Below are 17,598 nucleotides of genomic sequence, written 5' to 3'. Positions count from 1 at the left end.
TGGAGCCGTTGACCGTGTACCGAACCGTGGGTTGCTGTGGCAGCCTATTACCATGAAGCATCTCAACGACTTCGATTTGGCTGATGATGTTGCGTTATTAGCACAACGGCGCTCTGACATGCAGAGTAAGCTCGACGACTTTGTGGAACGCTCCTCTGAAGCAGGTTTAACCATCAACGTCAACAAGACCAAATCGTTGGATGTCAACACGGAAAACCATTCCAATTTCACGGTAGCTAGGCAGGCAGTGGGGAAAGTCGAAAGCTTCCAATATCTTGGCAGCCAGATAGCGTCGGACGGCGGCACCAAGAGCGACATAGGTGCACGGATTCAGAAGGCAAGGGCTACTTTTGCCAGTTTGCGAAATGTATGGAGAGCGAATCAGTCTGTGCTGTTATACGCCAGTGAAACATGGCGTGTATCAGCGGAGAACACTCAGAAGCTGCAGGTGTTTATCAACCGATGCCTGCGGTACATAATTCGTGCCTGGTGGCCCCACAATTGGATCTCAAATTCCGAGCTTCATCGTTTGTGCCATCAGAAGCCGATAGAGACAGAAATTCGTGAACGGAAGTGGAGGTGGGTCGGCCACACACTACGGCAGAGCGGAAACGAAATCTGCAAGCAATCCATGTCTACGTATCTATGAATAATGATTCAATCATAAAAGTGCTTCTGCAGGCAATAGCTAATCAGGTTGTTAAGAAAATAAGGAACAAGAACATCAAGTATTTAGAAACAAAATCACCCTCTTCTCTTAACTCTTTACCATTCTTGCATTTACTCAGAGGTGCTACAATGCTCTAACGCAATTAGGAGTAACATCTATTAAGAGACGCACATAACCATTTGGAGGATATATTTTGCAACAACTAACAACGTCTAGCGTCTACGGAAATGTTTTTTTTTCAACCCTCAAGATCTCAGCTCAACTCAGAAATGTGCCTATACCCAGCCCAAAATCATCAAAATAATATTTTCTTTGAACAATGTTTGCTGCAAAATACAACATTGAGCATTGAGTGACCAGAAATTCGCACCTCTATTTCAAATTTCAAATGAACAATCATCCTTAAGGTGATACTCTAAGGCAGCCTTAGCGTGAAACTTTAAAGGCACAAATGTCAACTTCCACAAAACATACAAATTTGAAATTGCAACTCTCTGTTTGTAGTAGCACAGCAAACAAGGAGTAGCAATTTCAAATTTGTATGTTTTGTGGAAGCTGACATTTGTGCCTTTAAAGTTTCACGCTAAAGCTTCCTCAGTTATATTTATTAGTAAATAACTGTGATTCAGAAATATTTTCCTGAATTTGAATGAAATTGCACAATCACCGATCACCGATTGCCTGCAAAAAGCGCTTTCCCTAACACAGATTTCAAAATCGACTTCCATCAGGTCTCGCCGAACGGTGTTTATTTAATCACGGTCATCATCAGCAGCAGTGCTTCCGGCGCGTGGCGTTGTGCATTTTTCTCCAATACGCAACGAAAGCCTCCCCGCAGCAGTTAGATATCAAGGCTGCCCACAAGAGCCCTCGATTTACCGACGAAGGAGGAAGAAGCTACTGATCGGATTCAGTTGCTCTTCATGAGCCGCTGTGGGCCATCTATGGGCCACCCTTGTTCCAAACAACATACAGCTCGCAAGCCTCATCCGTCTTGAACACCCTAACAGCTCAGGATTACTCAACCATCACGACAAAACGCTTCTGTTCAGGACCACCATAAATTATTGTTGTTTAAGAGTTAATTTTCATGGACCGTTCGCTCGCCTTGCTGGCAGCCACATCACCCCCAAATCGCTTTCATTATGTACCCAGCAACCAAAAGTTTGTGGTTAAATGCGTAACAGTATTGAACTGGTACATACAAATTCTCGCGATGACCGAATACCACATACCTTGTCCGTTAACCAGAAACACTTCGTATTGAGGTAAGGTTTTCTCTAGGACCTTAGAAAAAAATCATAAAAAATCTCAAATCTATATGCTGATCGCGAATATCTCGCAAATGGAAAATTTTAGCAAGAAATAGAATTCCAATCAATTTTCACTTTTTTATTATCTTTTGAATAGACCAAAAATTCCGTGCGTTTTGTGCATGAAAATGCGTAATTTTGTCATCAGAAAACGAGGCGTTTCCGTAACGAGAAAAAAAGTGGTTTCCCTAACACAGTCACCGAATATTGATACAGAGCACGTAATCCTACGTCAAATCTACGGTCGTGTCTTGGATAGGGATACAACCTCTTACTTTTTTTTTCAATAAAATGACTTGCAGATAAATGGAATATTGTTGAATTGCTAGGGGAAATGGCTCTAATGTTGGCCTATGAATCTAAGATTGGGCCCATCGCTAAAAATCTCCAATTTATAAATTTTATCTAGATCAACGCGTCATTGGGAGGGTACTAATGGAAGTTTTTGGTCGCTATTGAAAATTTAGTCGATTGCTGAATTTATGTAGGGGCATTTAGGCCAACTTTACATCCATTTCCCCTATTCAGTATACAGAATATAACGTTACCCAAGCAAAGCTGGAGATCAAATTGACATCAAAATTTACTGTAATGATGTAACTTATTTTGAATACTGCAGTTGATCCCATCTTGGTTGACTTAATGGTTAACACAGCAAAAATGAGAGCAGCATTTTACACTGTTGAATCAAACAGAAAACTAATCCTGCTTTCAAAGAAATCAATTTGATTACTGATTTTGCATTCATAATATTTAACTGAATACGGGCCTGGCGTAAACGGTTATCATCCATGCTTTTCACGCTGAAAGACTTGAGTTCAAATCTCACCCCGGAGTAGTCACGAATGACCTGAAATGTGTTCAACAAAACAATTAAACAATAATCGTTAGTTCAATTTCAACAAGACTCTACTTCTTTTGTAAAAGTAGTAGAATTAAAAGGAGAAATCGACGAAAAAGGTATACAATTATTCTACTAAAACGCTTATCAATCAATTTAGATTCAACAAGACGTTAACAGCAGAACTTGAAGTTAAGCTGCTTTCATTTAAAAAACTGAAAGCACAATATGTAATCCGACTTATTTCGTGACAAATAAAATCCAAATGTGTTTTCATCATGATAGCAACTGCCAACATTAATATCGCGTTTCTTTCATTTGTTTAACCGACTTTGCTCAATATTGAAATAAAATAAATTGAGAGAACGTTGAGATAGTTATGAGGAATAAGCGGAAAAAAACGACATTTTTCCAAAAAAATTGTATCTTCAGACATTATTTATTTGAATAACTTTTTTCCCATTGGAAGGATGAGTGAGATCAAAACCGACAGCTTACATTGATCCATTGAGTGAAATCCTGCACTTAACTATCTACAACCAGGGTTCGTCTTCTATTTGGATGTACACTAATTCAAGTCTCTACGTACATATGTACCAAAGCGATGTCTTCGACGAAAGGAAATTGTTAGCTCCAACGGCAACATAGTTACTATATCTTGATAGAGCTGGAATTTAGGCGTAACAGCTTTTGTAAACAATGACTTCTCTCGATGATTTCTCGAAACTCAAGGCACCCCCACGCCAACCAACATAACCAACGGGAAGGGGAAGTCTTTCCCTACCCGATGGTGACGGTGATTTGAGTGAGCGAGCCTTGGCTTTCTAGAAATCATCGAGAGAAGTCATTGTTTACAAAAGCTGTTACGCCCTAATTCCAGCTCTATCTAGATATGAATGGTTCACGATTCACGTGTTTTACTTACTTACAGTGTTACACAAAGTGGCTCGTCATATCTCTGACTGATAACGATCCTTCTTCACTCGCCCGAATTGTTCAGTTACAGATTTACTTCATCCAACGCTAGCTGTCATGCATAATGGTGCTGCTCTTGCTCTTGGCAGGTATAAATATTTATAATAAGAATATTGCGTTTTATTTGAAACCCAAGCAGGATGCATTGCCATCATTTTAGTTCGCAGAAAACAGAAAAGAACCAAACCAAAAAAAAAAAACTTATTTGATGCTCTGTCAATTTGTTTGCCAAAACCATTGTTTCCGATTAGTATGTACCGATAGTTGTTCTGGGTGTTGCTAACTTCAGATGTGGTAAATCCAAAAACAGAAAAAGGTGTTCATTTCAACTCAAAACAATTCATACTAAATATGCTAAGGAAACTAATACTTTTTATCTCTAGAAATCGAACAAAAGAAAATATCTCAAACCAAGCAATCATCATTCGCAAAACAAACCTAAAAACGAAACTCGTCCACGGTACTTACATTCCGGTTGACGGCGGGCGATTTGAACAACGCCAGATGCTGCAGCTCCTGCAGCAGATTCATCTCCGACGACGAGTTCGAACTGGTTGGGCTCAAGCTGAGCGACGGACTCCGCACGTCGCTACTGCTCGTGTTGTAGCTGCTGCTGTGGTGGTGGTTGTTGTTATTGTTCATCATCACGCTACTGCTGCTGCACCCGGTGATGGTGTTGTAATTGTTATGGCTGCTGTTGCTCATCACGATGTGCGGCGAGTTGTACAGGGACGTGCTGGAAGGGGTCAGCATTTGGGCGTGATTGGTGTGATGGTAGGACGAGTCGTCCGGTAGGGCAATCGTCTGCGGCCGCTTGTTGAAGACGGGCGAGTTCGGTGCCGACTGGTGCCCCACGTCGTACTGGGACATGTGCGAGTGGATGCTGCTGTCCAGCTTCGATTTCGGTGGTGTCGTTTCGCGGAACTTGGACCGGAGGCCTTTGTAGGCCGTCTTGACACCTTTGCCACCTTCTTTGACCTGGGTGGGGGTGAAAGGTTAGACGATTAGAACACCGTTATGAGTCACATTGGTAGAATTTCAACGATGAATTTAGAAGCAATAGTTTATAGAAAACAATCCCACTCACCGATTTGACGGCGGACCGAACTGCCGGGTTGGTCTGCGAGCACGCGGACAAAAATGACGAGCAAAGAGGCGCACACACGGGGACGGGCACATGATTGGTGGCAGATTGTGGTGGTGGTGGTTGTGGTGGCGATTGTATTGCAAGCGCGCGGGAGCGTCAATTCAAGAAAAACGAAAGGTTTTTCGCATTAGAAGCCGGAGATTTGAATGAATTGGTGTTTTTTTGTGTGTGTGAAGGCCAAAAAATGGCAGTCGATTGTCGTCGTCGAATATGGTGATGATTTTGCGTGAAACCCACGTCGAGATGGATTCGATATGAAACGAAAGGAAGATGATTGATGTTTGCTTTAAAGACAATGATGAGTTGGTGTTTCACGAAGGTGATGGAAAAATAATGAATAAATAAAAAGAAGCAGGTAGTTTGAAGAATCGAAACTTAAGCCGTTTATTCAAAGAAAATTTCTTAAACTTAAATAGATCACATTCATAAAGTGTCTTAAACTAAGACATTTGGACGATCAATACTGATTTGAAATACTTTGTATAGCAAGAATTTATAAAAAAAAACTTAGGATTAAAATATTAGGAAGAGCGCATTTGGATATAAACAAAGTATAGAATTAATATTTTCTTTACAATTCAATGTAGGTACCGACTGTTGGTTGAATGTGATTTCACCGATTATTTCATTTCCCACCTAAAAAAGTGGCCGACAATGTGTTTGAGTGAAATTTTGAGACTGCAAACTTTGACAATTGGTCCAACATTATGGCCTTAAGTGTGGCAATTTCCAATTTCCAAATTCCATGATCCAGGATCTTGGAAATATGTCTTAGTCCGAAACCTCATTTTTGTCTGGAGCACAATTTTTATTTTTATCATAACATAGGCCTTTCGGGGGCCTATCTGTCTGGTCCTGTTTCCGAGAAAATGTTGACTATAAATTTGCTCTACTTCGTTCCAACCCAAGTAACAATATTAGTTTTGTGAGGGTCTGTAGACCACGATGCAGACTTGTAGAATGCTAGAAAACCTCTATTAAACTTACAATGTTACTTGGGAATCGTTTATTTCCAATCTATCGAATAGAAAACATCAATAATATCAATGATTTCAACATGGAATGGCAAAAATACGTTTGGTTCATTACTACGGTTCAAAGCTACAAAACAAAGACGGTCAAAAGCTACAAAACAAAGACTAAATGTTGACAACTACTGTTTTTAAAAACAAAATAAGCGCACCTAGGGAAACACTTTTTCCTACCGGAGAAAGTATGATGAAGAAAATCCAATGGCGTTTAAATGCATTTGGACGGAATTAGAACAATTTAACAATTTTTGACTCGAAATCGAACGGTACGTATAAAAAGGTAAATCAAGTTAGAAGTCATCTTTAGTAGAAACGTTCCATTACTTGTTCAAATCTGTTCGAAAAAGAGCGGCAAAGTACGGGTTATGCTTAGTTGGACGGAACTTAGATCAAAACCCCAATGCTAAATTTATAAACCTTAAATGAAGAAAGAGCAATTATAAGAAGGTAGAATCGCATTCCTAAGAATGGCCATTTGCCGAGTGAAATAAAAAAACCTTCAAAGGCAGACGAAACATATTTCCAGAGGATCAATTGGAAGAGATTAGAAAAAAGAATCAGAAAGAAGTTTTTGGGAAAAATAGGGGAAACTTCCAAGCGATGTCAAAAGAAGTTTCTGGAAGCCCCGAGAAAAGCCATTTCGTTTTGGCCACCAATTATCCAGATTTTTGGCTCCATTCTAATATTGTCTTCTTCCCTGCGATAACCAAGAAATGTCTGAAATTACCACAGTTAGAAAGTAAAAAAAAAAATAGCTCTATGAAAGACGACTTCTGGATGGAAAAATAAATTATTTTTTTTCCTTTGATTTGTTTTCCGTCGATCTTGTTTTCCGTGCTGAGCACCAATGCTACCGACGCCAGGAAGGCAGCTCCCACACCTCAGGGCTGGTAGCGCTGATGCGATATAATAGAAGTGACATTAGTGACTAAAATTACGGAAATAGTGCCAAATAGTGACTTTTGAATAATAAATAAGTAACCAATAGTTACATTTATATGATGACTCAGAAACTCAAATAAGGTTTAATATTGAAATAAACTGTTTTTATCATGGAACTTAAAATGACATTTCATGATTTCCTCTAATTATATCGAAACTCTCAACGGAATCTCCTATTAAGAGCATTTGAAGTGCAATTTCCGGATTTTACCAAAGATTTTTTCAAATGTTACTGTTAAATAGGGTTAAATAGATCATTACAAGGACAGCATTTTTTTTATCGAAAATCTTGAATTTGATTCTGCCATTGAAATCTTTAAAACTTTGATATAACTTTGATAATTCGCTAAGAATATTTCATAAAAAAAATTCAGAATGATCTCAAGAACTTTTTTAGAATTCTTCCACTCCTCTTAAACTTTGCAAGTTTAACAAAAATAATATTTCATTCTGGAAATTCTTTGCAAAACAATGGACAACATTCTTGGAAATAGATTATTTTCGTAGTTGGAGATGCTGAACGTGGACATTTTAATAAAGTATAGAGTTGATAGTTTCGTTGTACTACGGCAGTGTGAAAATTGTATATAGGAAGTAAAAAAGCGAGCTTCAAATAATTTTGAGGAAGGTACGAATCGGGTAGAGCATCCCTTTTACCAAACTCATCCGTTGATGAGGGATAGTGAGGGGTGTTTCACTCCGCCACACTGGCAAAAGGGATGATCGCCGATTTGCTCATGTACCTCCTATGTGCGGAAACAGTTCAATCAATTGTTTCACATTCAAATCGCCATCTGACGTAAGCATCTACCTGATTGCTATACCTGATTCGAAACTTTTTAAAAAATGACCTTTGCTCGCTTTCTACTTCTACTTTCTATATACAATTTTCACACTACCTTAATACTACTCAACTCTATACTTTCATCTTCTCATCTATCGTATAAAATGTTCACTTTAAGTCTGATATTTGACGTTAAACATCTCCAATTATTTGAATCGATAACTTCATGCATAAATTAATAAATCATAATTAGTTAAAGTAGATTATATTTGATTTTCTAATTATTCTTCCAGGATTTCCATGAAGGTTCTTCCATTAAATCCATTTAAAATTTACTTGAATCCTCCTTAGAATTTCCATGAAATTAACATCAAATTTCTGCTTAGAATAATCTTGAACTTCTCCCCTGAATTATATTGGAAATTCAATTCGTATTCTTCTCAGAATTCCCATGGTATTTTCTCAGAATTCTCAAAACAAAAATCCATCTCAGAATACCCTTGAAACTCTTCGAAGAGTTCCTTAGAGAATGAACCCTCAAAAGCCGATTCCATTGGAATTCTTCTCGGAATTTATTTCGAACTCTTTAGTCTTTAGAGTTCTCTTGGAAGTATCCTCAGAAATCATCCCAGATTTCTTTTATAACTTCCTTAGTGCCAAGTACTCAATTTAAAAATGTTGTTACTTTAGTGACTATTTTTAGGGAAATAGTGACTTTAGTGACTTTTTGGTTTGAAAAGTGACTTTTTAGTGACTGACTTCAAAAAAGTGACAAAGTCACTAAAAAGTGACCTGCTACCAGCCCTGACACCTGGACCCTACCTATCGACCCATCAACTCATGAACCGGGGACCATCGGCTTTGCTTCCCTTCCGAAGGAAGGCGTGATCAGAGATGTTATGCCTCAGAACATCCCGGCGGCGCCGACTAGGATTGAGCCCAGGCCTGCTGGGGTGAGAGGTAATCACGCTTACCACTAAACCACCAGCGCCACTAAAAAAAAATCCATAGTAATTCATAAAAAAATAAAAATTATCGCCGTTCGGTTTTCGAACGGTTCGATTTTAGCAAATATAAAAAAAATCCAAGCTTGTTACTAACAACGGACGAACACTGTAGTTAAATAAACAAAAGCACTATCCAATTCTAACCTCCATTTAATCACTCTGCACTAGTTTTTCTTCCTCGATTTTTATAAGCAAACAATTTATCTACTAAGTTGGTTTTACATTCAGATCGCGAATTGGCGATTAATTCAAAACATTGAGACACAGAGGAAAAAGGTTTAAAGTCTCGGACTTAAACAAATTTAGACAATTTTAAGACAATAAATTTTCAAGATCTAGGTTATAGATACTTCTGTAACACATCATGCATAGGGAAGAAAAACCATAACTCTGGGACCTATAAATCTCAGTCTAAGAAAAAATCTCATAGTTATGGCACGAGGAACATTTTTCAAGACGGACATAGACAATTTTACATGCGTCTAGAATCTCGATAGTGAAAAAATGTAAGATTGCGGTATTAATTTTAAAGATTTGATTTTTTTTAAACGCTTAAAATAGCTTAAAATTCAATATCTCTTAGACTAACAAATCGAGAAAATTGTGTTGTCTGGAACAATGTTCGATATTTTGAAAAGGCCTGATATATAATGTAATGTAAGTTCACAGTCCTAGAAAAATTTAAATGCTTTTGATACATAGAAAACGTTTTTTGAAACCTAACCTAACCTATAGTTTTTTGTGTATTTGGACATGCCAATTTTATCATCATCAATTGAATAAACTAAGAAAATAACTCAAGATTCTGCAAAATGATTTTTTTTCTCGATACTAAAGCTATTGGACTTCAAATTTCTGATCTTTGAAAAAATGTGTTTAGCTTCAAAATTTTCCAAGAGCATTTTAGACATCTCAGTCTTAGAAAGCTTTAAATTACGAAGTAAAAAAGTCATACTGGACCAGATTTTTTCAAGGCCTCTGAAAATTTGTGATAGGTCTATGACAATTTCGAGATCACAGGGAAGGGAAACGGCTTGAAATATTATAATCTGGACAAATTTTAAAGATAACGGAACTTGAATGTCTACACACCAAATTTTAATCGGTGAAAATCAGTAAAATTTTGCTGATTTTAGACTTAATGAAAGATCAGCAAACTTTCCAGCAAAATAATGCTGCTGTATCTTCCAGCAATTCCAACTTCTGTCAAAATGACAACATTTTACTGCAAATCAGCAAATATTTCAGCTATATTTCTTTACTGATTTTCAACAATAAAGAATTATGACATTTAGTAGCATTTTGCTGATTAAACTATTAAACTCAGTAAATCGAAATTGTTTTCACTGGGGACTTCTAGCTTCTGTAAAAGATCGTTGATACAAATATACAAATAATAGAGACAAAATCGTCAGGCTCTTTTCCATGTATAATTTATTAAATATAATCAGTGTCCGAGCCAGTGTCCTTGCCTACATAATTTGTAGTTTTTTACCTCCTGCGGTGTGGACGGATTTGTACGAACGCAAAATACTTGCGACTGTGATGCTATCAGTTTGACAGCTCTTAACTGGGTGGCCAGCAATTGTTTATGTTAGCTGAATTTCTCGGTAAAAAATATCGTTTGCTGTTTTTCAGTAAAGCATTGCTTTGCTGATCATGATCTAGCAATCCGTTTTACTGAAATCTAAATCTCAAATTTGGTGTGTAGACCACGAAGTTTAAAAATAAAATATTATTCGCAAAAAATGCGTTCCTATATTCGTGAAACAGAGCCGTGATCTATAGTTTTTTTTTTCCTTTGCTTTGTTTTTTCCGTCGATCTTGTTTTCCGTGCTGAGCACCAATGCTACCGACGTGCCAGGAAGGCAGCTCCCACACCTGGACCCTACCTATCGACCCATCAACTCATGAACCGGGGACCAACGGCTTTACTTGCCATCCGAAAGAAGGCGTTATCAGAGATATTATGCCTCAGAACATCCCGGTGGCGCCGACTGGGATTGAACCCAGGCCTGCTGGGGTGAGAGGTAATCACGCTTAACTATGGTTCATGTCTGCCGTCCACGAATATGGAAACAAATTTTTTCACGAGTAGTGATTCCGACAGTTCGGACAGGTAACGCAACATTTCTTGCCCAAATCACGCTCAGTTTGAATTAATGTTAAAAATACAAATTTCCTAATCAAGCTGTGAGTTGATGTGATTTTTAAAGACAAATTATTTACTCTCAACATTAGTCGTAGAAAAAATGACATAGGGGAATTGGCTCTAATGTTGGCCTATGGATTCTAAGATTCGCTAAAAATCTGCTATTTATCAATTTTATCTAGAAGAACACGTCATTGGGACGGTCCTAATGGATATTTTTGGACGCAATTGAAAATTTAGTCCATTTCGGAACTTGTGTATGGGCCCATATGAGTGGCATTTAGGCCGACATTACATCCATTAAAGGAGAATTCCAAGAGAATCTGAGATGGTATTGTCAAGTCGAGACGAGTTGGCGTTAAATTCGTCAATTATTTTTCTCAAAATTCTCTTCTGAATCTTTCTCAGCACCTTTGAAATTATACTCGTAGCACCCTTTGAATCCTGTTTAGGTTTTTTTTTAAATTCCCGTCATAATATACTTATGCAATTTTGTAAATTAATTTTCTGCCTTATCCAAAAAAATTACCTCAAAAACGATAAAACCTGTTAGATTCTACTTCGCGGAATTCCATGAAACTTCGCATAATTATTCGCTAGGGGCAATAAGCCACGTTTGTGCTGGAATTCGGTATTTTTTGATCTATCATAGCACGAAAACGGTTCATCTAATTGAAATGACATCTGAGACAAAGTTTAATTTAATTAAAAAAAAAAAAACTATTTAAAACTTCAATAACAAAAGATTTACATTTTGAAGATTTTTAAACTTACATTTATTTATTAAAAAAATGCTAACTTTTCTGATATGGGCACAATGCACGCATCAAAATTAATTAAAAACGTAGAACATGAACTTTTAGAAAAATTCTTGAACTTGTTTTCACGCAATATTTATTTTAATTGATCATAGGAAACGATTTTCTGAACTAACAAATATAAAGAGAGAGAGAGAGAGAGAATGATAAGTAATTTCCATTTAATTCCACTACCTTATTTGCTTATCCTTGACAGATACGCGTATTTCGTCTAAAATATGCATACTTCTTCAGTGTCTTGTACTAATACTCGATTATTAGTACAAGACACTGAAAAAGTCTGCACGTTGTAGACGAAATACGCGTATCTGTCAAGGATAAGCAAATAAGGTAGTGGAATTAAATGGAAATTACTTATCTTTCTCTCTCTCTTTATACAGGTATTCCACTAAGACGCCCACATTCATTAGGATTCTAAAAAATATGTTTTCTACATGAAAACAATAAAAATTATTTGTGAAAAAAAGGGTTTACTATGTGTACTAATAGTTGATAATCTACGATTTTGGTCAATTTTAAAGTGTCTATTGTATCTATTTCTGAAAAATTAAAAGTTTTGATATTGAAAGCTCATCAGGTTTAAAATCTTAAAGATGTTTTTTTTTTGTGTTATTGAAGTTAAAAACAGTTTCTTTTTCATTATTGATTTTTTTTTTCTGAAAACACAATCCAGTTTCCTACAACTTTTTCTCAGACATCATTTCGATTAGATGACCCGTTTTTGTGCTATGATCTATTGAAAAATATCGGATTCGTTGTTTTGAAAAATTAGGGGTAAGTTCATTGAAAGTACCCTGTACCCTATTAATGGGTAACAGATACTCAATAATGGGTAGAATTTTTACTCAATAATGAGTTAAGCCACTTTTCTTCAAAATGAGTATTTTTTACCCCCATTAGTGAATACTTTCAAGTTAGCGTTTAGTGAACAATGATGCAAAATTTCCTTGGAAGTCGGAGGGAAAAAAATCCACACCCCTAACCATAATTCATCTACGGATGAATTTGGTAAAGGGGATGATCGATCCGATTGGCACCTTTCTCAAAGTTGTCCTTTGCTGGCTTTCTACTTTCTAATATAATTTTTGCAATGCCGTACTGTAAGACTAGAAGGTCCCGAAGAAACGCGCTCAACTTTTTGGCGTAGCTCTGGTACTATCTTCGGTCCCAAGTTAATCGATGCACCCCTCGAAACATAGGAAAATCCACGAACCCTTATTTTATCTGTCAAACTTTCATAGCGAATCAAAACAAACATAGTGTAGTACTAGAAGCTATGTAAATATTTTTTGAAAGTAATTTTCCAAAATGAAAGTTTTGAGAAAAAATATTTTAAATTTGATAAGTGAATGATGAATGCTCACATCGTTTTCTACAATTCACTTTTGATTTTGTTCCTAATTTTGTGTATAAACAAATTTGAAGAAAAGTTCCACCTTTTTCAAAAGGTAGTTAAGATTTCATAAATTCGTCAATTATTTAAAAAAAATGAGGAGAATTAAAAAGAAATACATCAGAAAAATTTCAAGAAAATTCAGAACAGAAAATAACAAGAGATTTCTGAGTATGATTCCAAAAGATTTCTGTGGAGAGTTTTGAGGTGAAGAAGGAATCTTATTCTCAGCATAGTCGTAAAGGAATTTAAAGAAGCATTGAAAATTCTTAGGAGAGTTCAAGGGAATTTCAAAGAGAATTCCAAGGTAATTACGAGAAAAAAAACAATTCCAATAGCATTGTTTTTACTAAGAGAATCCTATTATAATTTTGAATATGTTATGTTGATATTTTTGTCAAAATATTAGTTCTCTTCTTCCGAAAAGTTTATAGTAAACTTGAGTAGAAAACAAAACTTCATATTACAACCCATAATTTAAATGACCGTATGTCAAGGTTTATTGATTTTTACCGATCCTCTCATTGATTTTCTATGGACAAATGACAACTTGGTTAAAGTCCTTCACAAAAATAAAAACAAAAAAAAAATCGATTTTCTTGTTATTCCCAGGTTTGCCGGTTACTTTTTAAATTCCTGATTATTCCCCGGTTTTCAGTACGGTATTCCTTATCGTCTTTCCCAAAATTCCTTAGTATACATGGTCCCAATGAGCAATGTTGTTCAAAAATTGTCATGTGAATTCAATGTAACTAAATATAGTACATGGACAACATTTTATTTGTGAAAATATGAGCTAGACATTAAGATTGAATCGAAGACATAATATCAAGAAGACTGGCAACTTTGCCAGAATCTAAGCGACAGATACAATAGCGCTGCGCTTGAGTGAAGGTGGAAGCAACGCATAGCAAAATGAGTAAATACACAAACCCTTCTTCTGAGGATGTAATCTTTGCTATCAAATTCGTTCGAAGCATTTACCTTTGAGCGGCAGATGACGCGATTGTACCTGATCATAGTGTTCGTATGACAAAATGAAAGAGTTGCCAGTCTTTTTGATTTGTTGTTTTCGATTGAATGCTATCTTAATTTTTAGCTAAGCTAATTTTATCCCAATCTTAATACTCTAAATTTTGATTTTGTTATAGCACGCAAACGGCTCATCTAATTGAAATGACATCCGAGACAAAGTTGTAGGAGACTAGATTGCCTTTTCAGAAAAAAATACACTTTAACAAAAAGTCAAACAATTTGGTCAAAAACATAAATAAAAAGCGGTTTAAAACTTCAATAACAAAGAGGTAAAAGTAGTCCTTACCTTTATTGAAAGAACAGTTTTTGGGGTCTCCCAAATTTTCTAAAAAAAATAGTTTCCTCCCCATACCGAAGGTTTGGGTTTGTTTAAATGGAATTCTTTCTTATTCGCTCCAGGTATTATCACGAGAAGGTCTTATGGAATTACTTTATACTTGGAGTTTTTTTTATGAAAGGTCTTTGGAATGAATACCGAAATTCCTTGAGAACTTTTCATGTATTTTTTGCGGATTAAACTTTGTTATTCTTTATAAAAAATTGTAGAATTTAAAAAGACATTCAAAGCTCATAAACGTACACTACCGATCATAAGTTTAAGGACACCCCAAAAAACCATGCAAATATGTTTTGTTCAATTTTCGATCTCCAAAGGTTATTTGAATGGTATAGCAAAAGGGAAGGTCCATTAATTATGTCACGCAAATTTGGCCCATTTTCAATCCCCCCCCCTCCTTTGTCACATTTTTTATATGGACCTTAATTGTTTTTTGTAATGCTCGTCAAAGTTTCCAAAATCCCCCCACCCCCCTAAAAGTGTGACATAATTAAGGGACGATTCCTAAGTGTTCTACTACTACTTTTAAAATCAGTCACGATTCTTCAGAGTAAATTTTGAAAAATATTGTAACTTTGGGTGAAATTTTAGCACACAAAATTTGAAAATTATATTGAACAATTTGCCTACGAGGAAAGTTCTATTCAATACCTTTCAAATGATCTAAAGAGAACGAAAATTGGACGTAACATGACAGAGATATGAACATAACAAATTTGTCATGTTTTTTTTGGGGGTGTCCTTAAACTTATGATCGGGAGTGTATGATTAGTTTAAAAAGTCAATTTTAGGCTGAATAAACTATTATTAAGCTACTACGGTACTATGCTGCTGTTATATGTTTAATAGTCCCATATTCCATGCAATCTTGCTGAACCGTGGGACAGTTAACCGTATTACGGGAGTATGGTTGTCTAAATTTCCGATCATATGTTCCTGAAAATCCTTCTGCGCCCTTATGGTTGGTTGGTTGTCTTTATTAAAGAGATTTTCAGCCAGATGCAGGTTCATCTTTGGGCGCCCTAAAAATTCATCGGAAAATCTCATCTAACTTATAACATGGACAAAAAATTACCGTCAGCAGAAACCTTTGACACTGACCTTATCTACTACTAAGGGTGTTCAGTACGGTAAGGTAAATAAGAACATCCTTTTTTTTATCGAGAATGTGGTTTTTGCAATATTAAAACGATCTCCTTAAACTTTCAGTTAGAGGAGCGGAGCGACGGGCAAGCGTTTAGAATAAGTTTCTAAAAGAACATTCAATCAAAGGACATACTGCAAATCCTCTCATCCATCTATGAGTAAGGTGAAGGAGTGCGCATTTAATTAGTATTGTCGCATTAATGTCCCTTCGCTCAATTTAAACTTCTGTTCAATTTTCACACTGCTGTACTCTAGCGGAACTACCTATATATCCTCGTCAAAACTTTATCTAGCTAATGAAGTATCACAGTAAAGCTTCATGTTGATATTAGTATAGCATTTCCTTCCAACTCCTTCTAAAAGAAGGTTCTAAAAAAAATGCTTCTAAAATAAGCTTCTAAAGATTCTTAAGAAGCCTGTTTTTGAAGACGCTTGTCCGTTGCTCCGTTCCTCCGACTAAAAAAAAAAGGTCAGAACAGTAAATCTGAGTAGTTACGCAGGAAAAGAGCATTTTTCCAAGGTTTGAGGAGCATTTTATCGCTGTAATATTACGTTTCCATAACTGCCTTTACTTATCCTATAAATTTGACCATCTCTTCCCGCATCATAGCACTCGAATAATATCGTTTGAATCTATGTTCTAAACATAGATATTATTTACAGCAAAATCGTAAATTGCGGTAGCAATACCGAAGACTGTACCTACATTTCTATAAAAAAAAGTTATATGAAATCTATGTAGATTGAAATGCGCTCTCCTAATAAAATTAAATCAATTAATGCAAAGCTCCTTCTAAAATATTCAAAACACTGGATATCACAATTAAACTTTTCGACAAAGTGAGACTTTCATGACTCTCATAGAACTTATATCTTTTTACGGCAACGAAAAATGAAGGAAATTAAAAGCACACTTAAATAACAATTCGAATGAAGATGTAGCAGCAGATCGAATGCTGTTGAAGCGATTTGAAACCCAAAATTTAAACACAAATTCCAAAGGTTAAAATTCAGTCGAACGTGGATCACACAAACAGAACAAAATCGACCCAAACTTGGCGGTGGTGCATGAAGAGTCTGGTGGATGAGAGATCAGAAAACGGACAGTACCTTATCCTTAAAGTTCTTCAGCAGGTCCTTGTATTGTTTCACTTTGCGGCCGGACTTTTCCGCATATCGGAAGCACTCCACCTCAAATTCGTCCGAAAACCCCTGCCCGGTGTTCAGCATATCCAGCCGTTCTTCGATGAACTGAAAGGATTGGATGGAAGAATTTAAATTCGCTTAAATTTAAATATGTTGCAGCACCGAATGTTACCTGCTGGAAGATCTGCAACTGCAGCATATTGGTTAGGAATGCCCTCAGATGCGACGGTCGGGTGTCGATAAATGTTTCCGGATCGAATGTGATCTTGTCGTTGAACTTTACCGCGTCCCGGTAGCCGCCAATTAATTGCACTAAAATACCTGCCGACAGAAAAATAAAGGTTTCAATAAATGTGCAATTTATTTTTGATTCTTGGATACGAACCTAAAAATATCTTCGATACCCGATCGCCCCGATGTTCGGTCGAGTTGGCCAGGTGTTTCTTGAGCGAGGCGACCAGTTCCGGTGGCATGTTTTTCACATCGTCGAACGGCGTTTCCAGCGTTCGCTTATCACAGTTCAGTAGGACGACGTCGCCGATCTCCTCCCGGCGGAGCGATTCGAACACGGCCTCCGGGACGCCTATCAGAAATGGCATCGGTGCGCCGAGGATGTCCTTCATCTTCATCGGCAGGACCGGGATGAAGATGTGCTGCCACACCATCGGATAGAGGAATGCATTCGCCGCCTGGATGCAGGACGAGAGGACATCCAGACGGCGCGACATGAAGATGATTCTCCGCTCTGCCAGCATCGCGGCGAACACCCCGATCATGAACTTTGGCTCCACAAAGTTGTAGTACAGGTTTAGGTTGTGCTGAAACGGTGCAATCGAGAGACGATTAGTAAATCAATTTCCA

At 36.9% G+C, this 17,598-nt stretch overlaps 1 protein-coding gene across 4 annotated transcripts in view; it reads right to left on the bottom strand.

Moving 5' to 3' along the window:
* The window catches only part of LOC135703522 (DENN domain-containing protein 1C), a 79,684-nt gene that overhangs the window by 18,949 nt on the left and 43,137 nt on the right, over positions 1 to 17,598 (bottom strand). For 3 of the 4 annotated variants that reach the window (XR_010517746.1, XM_065224758.1, XM_065224760.1), the window contains exons 4-8: positions 17,123 to 17,555; positions 16,910 to 17,058; positions 16,702 to 16,842; positions 4,887 to 4,919; positions 4,268 to 4,777 (exon numbers count right to left, since the gene is read on the bottom strand). Coding sequence is in view for 3 of the 4 variants with exons in the window: in XM_065224758.1 (XP_065080830.1) it covers positions 4,268 to 4,777; positions 4,887 to 4,919; positions 16,702 to 16,842; positions 16,910 to 17,058; positions 17,123 to 17,555 (1,266 nt within the window). In the remaining variant the exon portion in view is untranslated. The remainder of the gene's footprint in view (positions 1 to 4,267; positions 4,778 to 4,886; positions 4,920 to 16,701; positions 16,843 to 16,909; positions 17,059 to 17,122; positions 17,556 to 17,598) is intronic. The other variant, XM_065224759.1, reaches the window with a different exon arrangement.

This window comes from Ochlerotatus camptorhynchus, unplaced genomic scaffold (assembly GCF_037179485.1).
Source record: "Ochlerotatus camptorhynchus isolate MF236.1 unplaced genomic scaffold, CSIRO-AGI_Acam_v1.1 ptg000215l, whole genome shotgun sequence".
Lineage (NCBI taxonomy): Eukaryota > Metazoa > Arthropoda > Insecta > Diptera > Culicidae > Ochlerotatus > Ochlerotatus camptorhynchus.
Note: the sequence above shows the minus strand (reverse complement) of the source record. Positions and strands in the feature narration are given on the sequence as shown.